At 39.5% G+C, this 15,440-nt stretch overlaps 2 protein-coding genes across 2 annotated transcripts; both read right to left on the bottom strand.

Annotated features, from left to right (window-relative positions):
• Positions 1–6,341: 6,341 nt before the first annotated feature.
• Positions 6,342–9,830, bottom strand: lrrc69 (leucine rich repeat containing 69). The gene is made up of 8 exons (XM_048229885.1): positions 9,646–9,830; positions 9,400–9,526; positions 8,731–8,803; positions 8,415–8,610; positions 8,231–8,302; positions 7,875–7,976; positions 7,326–7,505; positions 6,342–6,458 (listed from the first exon to the last, which is right to left on the bottom strand). Exons 1-8 carry the CDS (start codon positions 9,820–9,822, stop codon positions 6,348–6,350), a joined length of 1,038 nt encoding a protein of 345 aa, XP_048085842.1. The 5' UTR covers positions 9,823–9,830; the 3' UTR covers positions 6,342–6,347.
• A 1,194-nt stretch (positions 9,831–11,024) lies between these two features.
• otud6b (OTU deubiquitinase 6B) lies at positions 11,025–15,175 on the bottom strand. The gene is made up of 7 exons (XM_048229890.1): positions 14,861–15,175; positions 14,230–14,381; positions 14,004–14,102; positions 13,309–13,621; positions 12,970–13,031; positions 12,196–12,302; positions 11,025–11,794 (listed from the first exon to the last, which is right to left on the bottom strand). Exons 1-7 carry the CDS (start codon positions 14,928–14,930, stop codon positions 11,710–11,712), a joined length of 888 nt encoding a protein of 295 aa, XP_048085847.1. The 5' UTR covers positions 14,931–15,175; the 3' UTR covers positions 11,025–11,709.
• Positions 15,176–15,440: the final 265 nt, after the last annotated feature.

The following is a 15,440-nucleotide window of genomic DNA, read 5'->3' as shown; positions in this document are numbered from 1 at the left end:
CATTTTGGAGAGTTGCGCTGTATCTGGAGATTTTGACCTGTATTCATATCCATGGATCTTAAGAAAAAATCTATAAGAAAGAAATGCCTCTTAAAATCAAAATAATGATGTAAAACTGCTCCCACTGTTACGTCTTACTGAGGCAGGGAAATCTAATGCAAGAGTTGCATGAGCTGAATTTTAAAAAAAGATGAACACGTTATATCTTCTAGTTTCTAGGCTGCCTAAAGAAATCAATTGGCATTAAATAATACAAAAATATAATCTCTCTAAATACAGACAAGATGTCGTGCAATGATGCCGCAAGAACAGAACTGGACTAGCAGAACTGGATTAGCGGAGTTGGTTTAATTAATGTGTCTTATTATATTCAATATTTTGAAATAAACTCAGGTCATTCAAACATTCTCCAGCCTTGTATACGGCAAACAATTCACTATGCAGGCAGTATTTCAGAAATGTAAGGCAAGCACTCACAGACAACAGAAAAGCAGAGATCATGAACTTCCAAATGAAGGTTCAAGGCAGATCTCAAAAACATACACCACGAGTTAATTATCCAAGAACAACGGGAACCAGGAGTAGTCTGTCAATGGGTTGAAAAAAACAACATCTCTAAGGCACACACAAGGACTTGACCTAACTGGACTTGACTAGACTAGACTAGAGAAGAACTTTACATTAGACAAACATAAAAGCAGACAAGAGCAAGAACCCCTCACAAGAACCAGAGGAAAATAATCCAGCAAAGAAAAGAACATCAGACAGGGTTTAAATACTCAGGACTGGCAAGGTACAGGATGGGACTCAGGTGAGGGGTAAAGACAGGGATACACGGAACAAGAAGCACAGGAAGTAAACAGAAGCATACAGGAAGTGATAATGTACAGAAACACAAGACACAATCCTCTGGAAGTCTGTGCTCAAAGCTCAACCAGCATCAATACCATTGACAACCCACAAATCACAAGCATTATTTGACACTCAAATGAATGACCGCTGGTTGAATGGTCATATTTAATTGTGGGTTTATATACTGAAACTGAAGAGTTTATTCTAGGCTTCTGTTTTGAAGTGTAATGATGTGTGGCACACAGGGTTTACAACAAACCTGGAAATAAAGAAGACTAAGTTTGTTTGGAATTCACAAAGAACAAATATGTTTGATGTCCTTTTATGGGAGAAATAGCAACTTTTACTTCAAAAATCAAAGACCATACCTTCCACCCCACCTCACCCCTGAAAGGAAAATGAGAAGAAACTCTGGCTTGCTTTTCCCCACAGTGCGTCCCACAGTCATTACGGGAAAAATGTGGAAACTTCCGAAGAGTGAAAACACAAGATTAAAGCATGTTTGTTCTTTGAAGTTTCTGCTTTCGATGGTGGATTTCTCTGTCTTTACCAACATGGGTGTTTTTGCTGTGTGAAAAGGGGAAAGGGAATGACCTAAAACTGCCAAAGAACACAGCGGACTCATCAGCAGGCGCTTTCTACCAGCCTCACCCCCACCACAGCCCCAAACCCCAACACACACGACTGCAGAAACAAACCTCCACTGGTAATGGTGCTGCCCCCTCTCCAAAAAAAAAAAAAATCCAAGGTTTGATAGATTTTTTTTTTTTTTTTTTTTTTTTGTTTGCTTGTTTAGTTCATTGGTTCGGCCTTTTTGTTGTTGCTTTTATAGTTTGATTTTGTCTGTTGTGATGTTAACAAAGTGTTTTTGATCATAGACTGTTGTGACCACAAGTGTATGACCTATAGCTGCTTCAAATTGGTGTTTCTTTTTTTTATAAGCCTCAAGGGCAATGTGTGACTACTCATGCCCCTACCATCCTTGTTAATAACCTGAGAGATAAAACAAAAATATTTATTACATTGCTGCAAACTTTACACTAAACATCTTTAATTTGAAAACTAATGACAATATAGTTCTTCAGAAATGAGATCTGCAATGCCTTAGTCATATTCTGTTCTATCGTCATGGACACCACCAAGCAAGTCTGTTTTACTGGACACCATTTCACACTATAGGCTACTTATTAAAGATCACATTTTCCAATTCATGCAGGTGTATTTCCGTTCCTCCAGTTGCAATGGCATTTCTATCCTATACATGTAAATATTGGGATTTAACCCTTAAAGGTGTGGGTTTTTGAACATTTTAACATAAGATTCCATTCCGCAACAATTCAAGGTCCTAAAATTCTATGTTGAATTCAGACCCCTAAAGAGAGATCTATCTATAAGGCTCTGGTTGAATTCAATGAACCCAGATATTCTTTAGAACGTTCATTTTCCAACATTCTCGTGACGGTACACCCAGGACTGGAGATGGTGTACCTACCTGTCCCCTCTCCTCTTCTCCATGGCCTCACTGCTGGGATGTGTTCCAGAGAAACACACTGCCATCTAGCATCCATTTGGATCCCTGCAGGCTGATGGGGAGAGTAGCAAAATTGATCCACAAGCCATCATGCTGACAATGCCTTGGTCCTCTGCCAACAGCTCGATAAGGGCTTTTTCATTCAGCCAGAGATGTGAGACAATAGATTTCCCTGATTGGAGAGAGCTCTATTCTAGCTCTGATAGTGGTTTGCCATGTGCTATTGAGTAGCTGTTTTTCTTCCTCTCACTCCCCAAGACTTTAATACGTCAATCTGCGGCACTCATTTCCATCATTAGAGTCGAACATGTAAAGAGCATGCTTTGTTTCATTCAAAACCATTTTGAGGCATTTTTGGAAATGAATGGTGAAAAGTGTTTACTTTCTCTTTGTTTACTTTCTCTGTCTGTCTTTTCAAACATGGAAAAATGTAAATGGCCTCATTCATACACTTCAGCTACCCATCAAAATATTTATTTTCCTGTCTGGAATTGGAAGCGAACATATGCAAAATGAATAAGAAAATCATTAATCTCAAGGGTAGTTTACTTCTAAAACAATCTGTCCAACCACTTAAGTGACACAATGGTGGTGTATGTTGAACAGATACTGTTGGAGGAGGTAACATTGGTTATATATATTTTGCATTCTTCAAATCACATGACATAGCATTCTTGACTATTGGGATAATGCAGCTGTTTTAGCACAAAGAATAATCAAATGTTTTTTGTTTTTTCTCAGAAGAAAAAAAATCGTTTCAAATGAGTGGAGGCACACATAGATACTTTGGTTCCAAAACACTATATCTCTATTTTTAAAAACATTCAAAAGTAATATAATTTAATCATGTATTTCAGGTAATATTAATAAAACTGCAGTTGTGTTGTTTTGATTGAGGAAAAATAAATCAAACAAAAATACCTAATTACAGTTCTACTGAAATAACTTCAAATATACTTTCAAGTCTACTGTCAACAGGAACAACATTAGAGTGGTTCTGGTTTAGCCATGCCTTGTACATGCACATTAAATATGTATATCACTACTGATCTGAAGTGCATAATTAACATAGTGAACTTCAAATGAATAGAGTTCATAGTTTTCATGTCATGCTAGCACTGAAAGTATAACCATGAAGAAGCACAGACAAGACAATCTAAGAAGAAAGTGTTGTAAATTGTGTTGAGTGTCTTTGTGTATGAGTGTGTGTTTGTGTGTGTTTGCAGTTGTGTGCGAGCATGTGTGTATAGGAGCAGCTGGGAGGTTCATATCTGATTTCCTTGGAGAGAGCGGAGCGAGAGTAGCAGCCGGGAGAATCTCTTCGGTTTTAGAGGCATACACGCCTAATGTAGACTATTAAAATGGGGCCACTGCGAAACTTCTCCATCTTTCCCATACATCACTCTGAGTGACTTTGCCTGAAGCTCCCTCCACTTTTTGAGCTCTTGAAATTAAAATTTATGCACAGCTACTTTATTCATTGCCTCCTTTTACCCGACGAGGTGGCGGAGATATTTTTATGATAGACAATACTCCCCAAGTCATTTTCAGAACCAGCTAACTACTGCAATTATAATATCAGGCACACGTCTCTGGCTTCTGGTCACGCTGCAGTCTGCAGTCCTCCTGTGATAACAATCCAGAAGTGTCAATACACACACACACTGGTGATGTACTGATTAACAACATCTGTGTGTGTGTGTGTGTGTGTGTCTTTATAGGTTTTTCAGAGCACATGTTTGTTTGTGTGAAACAAGGTTACAAAAACAACAGGAGCTGGATGAGCTGTACTGTATTACCAAAGCGGCCTGCCTGCTCACAGAGAGAGAGGTTCATGGACAGAGGAGCTGACACCAGACACATCCTCAGGCTACTTCCCTGCCCCAGGACTCAACATCTGGTCTTTAGAATAATGCATGTTCCATTCCTCTTCCCCCTCCTCTCTCTCTCTCACTCACTCTCATCTCTTCCCTTTCTCCCTCTTCACACATCCCTTTTAAATTCACACACAATGAGGTTTCTAACTCACAACCACATGCTCAGTGTTGGCAGTGGACAGCAGTGGACAGCAGTGACCTGCCCGTGACGGAGGTGCTGGGGGGGGGGGGTGATCATACGGTGGCCTTTACTTACTTTAGTGGTCCGTTAGTAGTCCTCCAGCACGCACGCGCGCGCACGCGCACACACACACACACACACACGCGCACACACACACACACACACACACACACACACAGACAGACAGGCGGCCAAATGGGTGCCAAAGAGCCTGCTGCTCCGATGCCCTTCATTTCCGCCACACTGACTTAATGACCAGCAGAATTTGTTTGACTACATTTTAAGATGGGGTCCACACATCTGTTACCCCTAGCAGCTGGAAGAAGCTAACAACGGCATTGTGCATCAATGGTTGCAAACACCACACATCTAATGCAGCATGCAACATCCATGAAGTGAACTTCATGAGAGGAACTAACACTTTAAATTCGCTCTTTTAGCCTATAATAGACATCGTATTATATTTCTACTTTCATAGCACAATGACTTAATGATGTAAAGTTATGAATCCATAGGGTGGGTTTGTATTCACACATGAAAAGAGCCTAATTTCAAAGGATTTATTTGTGTTTGATCCTAATTGAACATGACTAATGTGTCATAATGGGCAAACCATAGAAATGATAGTTTAAATTTAAAAAAACAAGAGGAGGTATTGAAATCCTTACCAGCATGGGGGCATTAGCAGAAAATGACTGCTATGGTGTACTATGGATGTTTTCTGTTGATGTGCTTGAATATACAGCGGTTTTGCCACAACACACTGGTTACCCTGTCCATGATTACAGCAGATGTTGGAAGATGAATTCCTGTGGATTTGGTCAGCCTGATGGCCAGTAGCACTCACTCCACCTGTGCTTCAGAGAAAGTAGGTCTGTTCAGGGATATAAATGGCCGTCTAAAAGGCTGAGCACCTTTGGCTCGTTCTGACTGGACATCCTCTTGGACGTCATTATTTTCTTCAGTGCACTTTTCTCTCCCTGCACTTGCTGAATTGATTGAAACAAAATGTCACAATTATGCCCTGTAGCCCCCTCCTTAATTATTCATCAATTAGCGGCTTTTTTTTCTCCAGGACTGATTTTTCATTCAGTTTGCAGAGATGTATGGTTCCCCTGCTGTTAACCAGTCCAAAGTCATTAGTTTCTGGGTTTGCAATTAAACCTGATGCATAATTCATCAGGCCCAACTCTGCAGACAGCTCCAGAAGCTCAAGAGGCCTGGATGGAAAATTAATGCAGAGAAATGAAGTTTTCTCTCAGGTTGGAACAGATGCCACTGCCCTGAACTGGAGGTGGAAACAAAGTGTGCTTTTGTGCTGTGGGCTGAAACGAGGTGCGATTGTGGTGGTGGCACACAGGTGGTGGAGAATATATTGTTAAACACAATCTACTGCCAGGACTGTGAGGGGCATCTAAAGAAGGCAAAATGGATGAATAAATCTGGGATGGACTCATTTAAGATGGAAGGGGCTGGTATGTAATCTTACGAACTGACAGACAGGTAACATATGGTGTTTTGTTCTGGCGTGATAGAGGGGATTTTTTTTTTTGTTGTTGTTGTTTTTACTGGAAAAAAATCTTAGCTTAAAGGCTGGGTTGAGATGCTTTTAGAAGAGATCCTTTCCTTTCCTGTCATGAAATATTTATGGGCAAAAGTCTTACTTAAACAAGGCACAATTCTGAACTTCCACTGAATCCACACTGAGCAATAACATGTTACATGCACATCGTGTTAGTGTGCGTCCGGCCCAAAGTCAGTGATCTCATACTGCCATCTGCTGGATAACAAAGGTACTCAGAATGTGATTTCACAGCTTTTATACAATACAATCTATATGATATTTAAATCCACCCACAGAAACCTCCAGAACAGATCTGCAAATTAAATAGGATTTTAATTCACTTTAAACTGTTGATGCAATTCCATAGTATGAGTGGCCTTTCTCATTGAAGCAGGTGTAGGAACACAGGACTGCTCGAACTGGCACAGTCAAGTTCCTCTTCATGCCCATGTCCTGAGAGAAGCACACAGAGGGATTCGCATAGTATATCAGGAACAGCTCGATTCTATGCTTACACATTTTATATTTCTATTTCATCTCTTCCATTTATGAGAAGGTAAAACACTGCTTTAACACTAAAGTGCAGTTTGAAATCATTGCCATTGGACAAGTGACTTTTTGAAGTTTGTACTACAGAGGAATGGCCAGGCCAAGTCATTTGGAGCCAATATTTGTAGGCCTAGGGACTTTCATTTAGAAGAAAAGTTGCTTTGCAACCTACCATAGTAATGTAACATGATGCATGAATGTTGCTTCACTCATTCCTGAATATATTATGAGGCCTTTATGTGGTTTTATGAATGTGCCATGCATGCACCCATCAAGTAATGTGTTACCGAGATTCTCAGTACACACAATTAACCTCATTTGGTTAATGCAAGGCATGTTCTCCTCTAAGATTAAATGTGCATACATTGCACTTCTTATATGTTATTAAAATACATTTATGGGGCATTTTATGATATGTGTATGCATTACAAGGCATTGTAGGTTGTTTTAGTTGTTTTTGCATGTGTGTTATATGCTGTTATACTGTATATTCACTGCAAAAATGGACTGTGTGCATTATCCGTGAATTTCTACAGCTTGTTGGTTGTCCATTAATTTCCCAGTGGGTAGAAGCAATGCCACCAGAATAAAATGTGTGTATGTGTATGTGTATGTGTATGTGTATGTGTGTGTGTGTGTGTGTGTGTGTGTATGTGTGTGTGTGTGTGTGTATTTCCAAATTTAAGTTTACTTAAACCATTTCAATAGGCACTTATATAGTATAGTTTTCAGAGTTTGGAGATTTGAAGTGTGAAGCCAAGTGGTTCATACTTTTTTGAGGTTGACAAACTGGACACACTCCAACCAGGTGGTGAGGAAGGGCTTGTGGCAGACGGCACACCATCCCCACTGAGACAGCATGCTGACCAGTTCAGGGTAGAGGGGTAGTGTCCGGTGAACCACCGAACACTGGTTCCTCTTCTCCATCAGCACCTCCCGTGCAGCCAGCTCCTATAGGAACAAGCTCAGGTCATCACAGTCAGATACAGCCTCACCCACAGTAGCCTCTAGCTCTGGGGCATTTCCCAAAACCATATTTGCTAACCTGTTATCAACTCCAAGTCCAAACTAATAATAGTAAAAAGTGAGTGGGTCCTGTCCCACTCTCATATAGGCCTAATGGCTCTGACACCAATGGATGGACATACAGTCTTATTTTGTTCATTTTACCATTTTGATTCCAATTTAATATACTGTATCTATTGTATTCTGTAATACAAATGACACATTATAAACACATATAACTGGTCTATGCCTGTTGTGTTATAGTAGAGAACTATACAATGGGAGAGAGTAGGCCTACCTGCTATTCAAACTCACCTTTAATGACAAAACCTCTATCTCCTGAACAGACGTCATTAGTTCTGCATGGACAAGACTATTGCCCTCACAAAGCAGCTCCTCCAGGGCAAGGAAACCAAACTGAGGCACAAAAGGAAACAAGACGGTTAGTGGAAAATTTAAAGTCTATTATTTCTCTCCTTATCTTATTAAGTAAATGAAGATAGTCAGATATTGGTATTTTTTGGATGAGCAAATAAAGTATTCAGGACAGAAATGGAATTGACAAGCTCATCTTAGCCCCTGATGTAATTCATAAAGGAATACCAATTCCGAATCACTGTGCGTGTGTGTGTGTAAGTGTTCATCCATCTCTTTAGCCACCAACCACATACATCAGTAGGAAACATGGTCAGAAGGTTTCCAGCAACATCCAGTATTCTGAGACTTTTGCAGCCACTAATGCCCTAAATGGGGGGAAAAATGAAAGATCAACAAAACCGGAAAGGGGGAAAACGTAAGATTTGTAGTTCTTTCTCAAACAATCACTAGAAATAAGTTTCACAAACACCATTGTACCTCAGGCAGTTCATACAGGTTGTTTCTTGCCAAGTACAGTTTCCTCAGATTAGACAGTCTGCCCAACACTGGTGGCAAGGAGGACACTTTGTTGTTGTTCAGATTGATTTCAGTTAGTTGGACAAGACAACCTAGCTCAGCAGGGACACACTCTAGCAGGTTATCCATGATACTGAAAACCTCCAGATTCACAAGGCTGCAAGAAAGTAGACCTGCGATTAGCAAAATGATCATTATAATCCTTTGTCAAGAATGTCTTTGTATGAATACATTGTCATGACATGAAGGAGGCATGTAGGCTATTTTGTGTACCCACCTTTTTATCTGTGGAGGTATGACTTTGATTTTATTATGGTTCACATTGAGAAGTGTAAGGTTTGGTAGTTCTTCTGTAGAGGACAGTTGATATTCCCTGTAGAGTTCACTCTTCATAATGTTTTCACTTGTCAAGACAACTTAAAATATGCCCATAATAAACTAGCCATGAGCATGATCTTGCCAGCTTGTAAATATTTTTGTAAATAATAATAATAATAATAATAATAGGCCTGATAATTATTATTATTATTATTATAAACCACCTAAAATTAACCTGTCTACCTGCCAGTCTTTTCTTGTAGACTATGCAAAAGCATCATTATTATACATCGTAATTCATAATTAAAATAATAAATTAAAAGTGACTTCTTAAAAGCTAAGATAGCCTAGGCCTACTGCATCTACATCAAGGATCCACAAAAGGTGCTCCAAGTTGTAGAGCACCCACATGCTCCATAAAACCATTGAACCTGCAGTTGAGATAAAGAGGGTTTGTATATCTATGGTTTACTGCATGATGCCACAAGTGCATAGGCTAAAACTAGGCTATCTCTGATGAATATTCTTATTAAACTATTTTTCAATTTTGACAAATGGCCTGATTGTGAGACAAAGTGGGTCTGCCCAGAACAAAACGTCGCTCTTAAATTCCCAAAACATAACCTACCGAAAATATATGGTGGTAAACTTTCGATCTTGTTTCCGAACAAATACAGCTTTCTTAATGCATGCAGGTGCTTCAGAACCACTGGAATCTCCAAAAGAATGTTATTTCCCAAGTTTAGCTCTGTCAACTGCAGAGGTTAGCATGCGTCAAAACACCATCAATATTTACATTCATAGGCTACATTCACTGTCAAAATAAGTCAAAAGTAACGTCATATTTTCAATCAGATAGGCCTAGGATACCCACCCGTTGTAGTGACTTCAGTTCTGTTGGTAAAACTGAAAGAAGGTTGTTGTTTAAATGTAGTGCCAAAATGCATTTTAAGCGTGCAATTGATTTAGGCAAGTCTGAAATCTTTCTCGAACTTAGACTGAAAGATTTTGCGTTTGCGCTTAAAGCCCTTATTATTAAATTATTCGCCATTTCTTTCATAGAACTCGTTCCCATAGAAACCAGACGCAAACTGTTAAGTGTTCTTGGTTCTAGATTTCCCCCCCGACCTTTTCCCCATGCAGACCATTAGAGGTCGTGTTTTTTTTAGATTGGTGGCATGAGAGACTGAGTTTTATCCGGCTAAAAATATATCAGAATTAGGAACCAATACAATAGAAATGCAAACCCCTGTTGCAATTACTTTACATAAATGGAAAGGCAATAGGCTACAGTTTGCTGCCACACAAGCATGAGCTGCAATAGGCTACACACAAAAAAAAAAAATATATATACACACACATCTACCTACCTATACATGTGCACCACTGCAGTCACCTATACATGTGAATATATTGACTGCAGTGGTGCTTCAGGCGAAATGCACTGCTGGTAATATTGTTTCATCTTGGTATTTGCCATCGCCTTCTATTACTCCCTTAAATAAGCCTTAGATTAGGCCCACCCAGGGATGGATTACTGCACGGGCCTACCGGGCCCAAGCCTTTGCATGGAATCATTGCCTCAATATCAGCTAATCAGAATGTAGGCTATGAATCTGATTGAATTAAAGTATTGGCCATCCCCAAAATGCACCAGAAGGGAGGGAAACGTGGTGTATATGTATGATATGTTATATGTATGAGGCTGTGTATATCCTGCATGAAATGTAATAATGATGTGTGTGAAAAAGAATGTCCTTAAAGGACAATAAAGACTCTATACTATACTAAGAATACAGCATCATACAAATGAACTTTTCAAACCCCCCAAACCCCCCTTCCCACATATGCTACAATAAATGGGGGACCTTAATACAACTGGGCCCAGGGGCCCAAAAGTTCATAATCCGTCCAATGGCCTACCCATTTACTTTGGTTTCTAAAACGAGATTACTACAGATCATTGGAGGAATTGAAGAGCACTTCAAAGATTAATTTGCATTCACATAGGCTATTCTAGGCAAGGGTTTGTGTTCCTTTAGATTCATCCATATGAGCTTACACCCACTCTAAATATAGATTTGAGAGCACACTACATTTGAGGGTTTTTTGAGTCATAACCCTCTTGAGTTGTGGACTTGCAAGTGATATGTACAGCTGTCTTGACAAAAGTCGCTAATGGAAAGTAGTCATTCCATCATTTATGGTCTTCATATAATAATAATAATAATAATAATAATAACAACAATAATAGTAATTGCTCCTTACTTTTATTAGTAATTACTCCTTACTTACCAAATCCCATAACTTTTACTAAACAAGATGACATAGTACGGAAATAGAGCATTACACAGAATTTCAGTTTTCAGGGAAAAAGGAATGACTGTTTGTTTGATCGTTTGCTGAATGCACTTTTTATTTCAAGCCAAACAAACACTGCGGTTCCCCTGTGTGAGAAGTCTTCCACTGATGCATGGCAAATAAGTGAAGCATACCATTGGGCCAACATACTGTTAATGAATTTACATCACATAAATCCATTCCCCATAATGGCTGGTTACTTAAGACCGAACAAAATGGTTACGTAAAACCTACAGGCATAATTTACAGTAAAAATTAGCTCACTTCAGTCTCCTCCTCCTCAATTTGTACCGTCTTCAATGAAAACATGGTTTTGATATGCTCCAACAGAAAGGACCAAGTCTATATGAACATCAAGCCAACAGACATCTACACTGCTGAGACTAGGGCTCAAGAGCATTCGAAGATATGAAGCACTTCTTTATCTTATCCACTGCTGTTTTGGACAAGAAGTCTTTTTACGTGGCAGAACTTCTTGACACATTGGAGCTGATTTACTCAATGGCATAGTGGGCCAGGCAATAAGAAACCCTTCAGTGTTGGGTCAAAATCACAGGAGCTTAAGACATAAGGACTCTCAGCCCTCATCCTCATTTGACAATTCTTTCAAAGGCTCCACAGAGTTGTAGTGTTCTCCAAGACCATACGCATGCCTCATGTAGCTGAAAGATAAAGTGCAAATCACTTATTGAATTCAGAATGTTCACTCTTAAAACAAATGTGTTGTCCCAATCTGGACAGAGAGATGTGTTAATAAACAACGCAAGTTGTGTTGTTTTCAACACATATTTTGTAACAAATAAAAAAGGAAACAACACAAACTGTTTTGTCCCTATCTGGACATAGAGATGTGTTAAAAACAACGCAAGTTGTGTTGTTTTCAACAAATTTGTTTTAAGAGTGTTAGAATGTATTTTTTTACTGTAAAATCCTATTTACATGTCATCTGTAGCATGGATTTGTTCAAGACAACATGCAGCAATATTTATACTGATTTATACTGTCAGTTATAAATGATCTAAATATTTTGTGTAATGTATTCAATAATCATGAGAGTGCTTACACAAGGACAACTGGTAGCTTGTCATATTCCTCCCCAATCTTTATCAAAGGAGCATCCGCTTGGAAGACCTCTATGGGCAATTTTAGTGCCTCTGTAAGGGCACGCAGCTGTGAAAGAGGATGATGACAGACAAAATCAATTACTACTTTAAAAAAAAAAAAAAAACATTTCACATTTCTATGCATTGTGTGGAATTATAAAAAAGATTCTGGAAAGATGAGTGACACTGAAACATAGGCATCATTGTAGAAAATCTAGAATAATGTGTGCCAGGGTCACTAGGACACTAGAAGAGTTGTCTTGAGAAGCCCAAACGATTTTACTACCTGTGCATTATTTACTAATTTGGTAATAATGGAAATGGTGTATAGCAGCTAATGTCTGTTTTATCTGACAACAGAGTGCAAAAAACAGTTAAAGCTCAATCAAATGTAGCACCACATATCAGGAAAGGGTAGATGAAGAAACTCACAAATTAATAACTGTTGGCACAAATAATAGCACTTCTGCCATAAGGTTATGTTACTTGAGAATCACAATATTTCAATCACATACTTCTGTCCCCATTTTTCTTTTCCTTCAACAAGCAGATGTTAATTGTAAGCAATCTCAAGAATAGGGACTGTGTTCTGTGCATTTCATGAGTGCAAAATCCCCTTAGCTTCCAGCCCTGGTTGGTGTCTTTATCCATCAGTTGAACAATTTACTGATAAAGTAATCTTACTTTTTTAGTCCATTTTTAGAAAGTATTTTCTGAACCAACTCTATACTCACCTCTAGCTGTCCTCCCCAGGCAGCAGTACTTTCCACATCACTGCAGTACTTCTCAAACTCATCTACAAGTATAATAATAAAAACAATAGCAGCAGTGAATTATATTATTTGCCATGCAAAAACAATTCTCAGCACACTACCCTGCCCACAACAGTAGAGCTCATAATCCCAAAACACAAATTTATTTTACAAAAACATTCTTTAACATGTAAATGTAGAAGTCTGAGGGTTGAAATTTGGCTTGTTCTAAAAGGACGGCATTTTTATTTTGCAGAATTATGCAATATAATTGAGTAGTGTACATTGCAGTCCAAATGCCACCCTTACACCTGTACTCACCGGCTGAGAACATGTCCCCAGTGTTGGGGTTGGTAAGGAAGGGCAGGAAGTCGTCAGTGTGGCACCTCATGTAATTGGCAGTCTGTGCACGCAGCTCTTTCAGCCCCATACCCTGCCCTCTACTAGCCAGCTGGTCATCGATGGCGCGATACATGCAGTGGCCGTCCGACTGGATCTCCCGGATCTGGAGCTGCCGTTCCGCCAGCTTCTGCTGCAGCTTCAGGCTCTCCTGGTGCCGAGAGCCCTGGAGATTCTCCACCTCAGCCTCAGCGATGCGGGCCTCTCGCTCTTTCTCCATGGCCGCCTTCTTCTCCTGTAGGTAATCAAACCAGGTTGGGAAAGAGTGACATAACAAGCAAAAGATAAGGGTCCAGTTGGGATCCAGAAACTTAATAGGCAAAAGACAAGGGGTAAGTTCTTTTTTTCTTCCTAACAGCAACATCTCGAACAATTTAAGCATGCATTCTTAGACGAGACAAACAAAGCCTTCATGTGAACAACAACGTTTTGCTCAAAAAATGGCACCCAAATATTGTTAGGAATCAAACAGAAAAATAAAACATCATGGATTATGTGAGCACCAAGCAAATCTCTGAATCTGAAGCTGCAATTTGACAAAAGTAAGAAATGGAAGATATGCAAGAATTCATTTTAGTTGAAAGCGTTCAACCATTCCCCTGAAAACCCATGCTCACCCGTCTTTTCTGTGCTTTAGAGGTGCGACTCTGTTTGCCATCATTTTGCTCTTCTGTATCCAAACCAATAGTTTCAATTCCATTTACAACTTCTTCAACCTGCATGCACAACATAAAAAATACAAAATACAACATGAAAATACAAAAGGGAAAAAATATTAACTTCAGACTACATGACAAGTTGTAATGTCAACCCTAAAACACTTCACATTGTAAAGCACTTTACCTTGTCTGTAACAGTGGAGTTGGTGAGCTGTCGGAGTTCCTCCTCATGTTTTTGATTGAGTTCTGCTTCTAGTCTGGCGATGTCGTCTGTCAACTGCTTCCTCCGTTTCTTGTCATTCTTAGGAACAGCATTTTTCATGCTCTGGATTTTGGCTGGAAACAAATTTAAAAAATGTAAAAAAGAGGAACAGTTCCCAAAAATCTGAACAATAAAGTTAAGTTGCTCATTTAGCAATATCAAAATGACGTTCAGTTTGCACGTGCGTATAGAAACATGTTCATATTCACTCTTCAGCTGTCACCACCAGATCTTAACGATGATATTCAGTAGCCTACTGTGGTCGGGTCGCATACCACCAGTCGAGAAAGAGTTAACGTTAAATAATATTGCCCTCTTGGCAACAGGGACATGATAACTTCATTCACGTTAGCTTGCTACCTAGCTACTTTGTTGACTATTGCTGCATTTTAACGTTAGGCTCATGACATGTTCAGTAAATGCAATTAATAGGGCTAAAGCTGGGTTCATTTTGAAGTAAGGTAACAATATGTAGGCTACGTACGGTTTAACGTTAGTGGGAATAAGTTAGCCAGCACAATACGATCCAGCCAAGTACAATCAGTTGTCTTACCTTGTAAGTCTTTCTTTTCCTTACGATGCTGTTTTGCAAGGGCCTCCTCGGCTGTTTCGGCTTCTTCCATTACGTTTGTAAATACGTATAAATTAAGATATGATGGTAATTTAAATAGTGCACACACAATAATCCCTTAAAATCATGTAAAATTACTCCACTTTCACTTCAGCTCAGTTGTATTGCCCTGTGGCTTTCCAGCATGTTGCTAATACTAGCATCAACCTAGCATGCAATGCATCAGTTTACAGCGCTCTTCCGGTCTTATGACGCAAGCAACAACGAATAATTTCATTGGACCCCTGGACTGGTAGCCTGACGAGCCAGACCAGAGAATGTCTAATAAGGGGAGAACCATAGACATAATATACATAGACGCCGCATCGACCGCTACTCCTTACTAATGCTGACGAGATTTGGAGCCGCCATCTTGGACCGGTCATCCACTCCACTCAGTGTAATCTGTTTGGCCGGTGAGATAAGCTGTCAGCGCACTTAATTAATCATATCTCACTGAATACCGAACAGATTCTCACGCGGTTTTTTTGCTGCAAAGGTCATACATGTAGCTATGATACAG

This window comes from Alosa alosa, chromosome 20 (genome assembly GCF_017589495.1).
Source record: "Alosa alosa isolate M-15738 ecotype Scorff River chromosome 20, AALO_Geno_1.1, whole genome shotgun sequence".
Lineage (NCBI taxonomy): Eukaryota > Metazoa > Chordata > Actinopteri > Clupeiformes > Clupeidae > Alosa > Alosa alosa.
Note: the sequence above shows the minus strand (reverse complement) of the source record. Positions and strands in the feature narration are given on the sequence as shown.

What these genes read in the sequence shown, in the direction of transcription:
- otud6b (XM_048229890.1), bottom strand. Translation starts at nt 14,930, where the DNA reads ATGGAAGAAGCCGAAACAGCCGAGGAGGCCCTTGCAAAACAGCATCGT. An exon ending in GGAAAAGAAAGACTTACAAG is followed by an intron (nt 14,382 to 14,860) that starts GTAAGACAACTG and finishes ATTTGTTTCCAG; the next exon opens with CCAAAATCCAGAGCATGAAA. An exon ending in TGGGGACATGTTCTCAGCCG is followed by an intron (nt 13,032 to 13,308) that starts GTGAGTACAGGT and finishes TTATACTTGTAG; the next exon opens with ATGAGTTTGAGAAGTACTGC.
- lrrc69 (XM_048229885.1), bottom strand. Translation starts at nt 9,822, where the DNA reads ATGGCGAATAATTTAATAATAAGGGCTTTAAGCGCAAACGCAAAATCT. An exon ending in TGACCATGTTTCCTACTGAT is followed by an intron (nt 7,977 to 8,230) that starts GTATGTGGTTGG and finishes TTTGTGCCTCAG; the next exon opens with TTTGGTTTCCTTGCCCTGGA. An exon ending in TAGAGGTTTTGTCATTAAAG is followed by an intron (nt 7,506 to 7,874) that starts GTGAGTTTGAAT and finishes TTGTTCCTATAG; the next exon opens with GAGCTGGCTGCACGGGAGGT.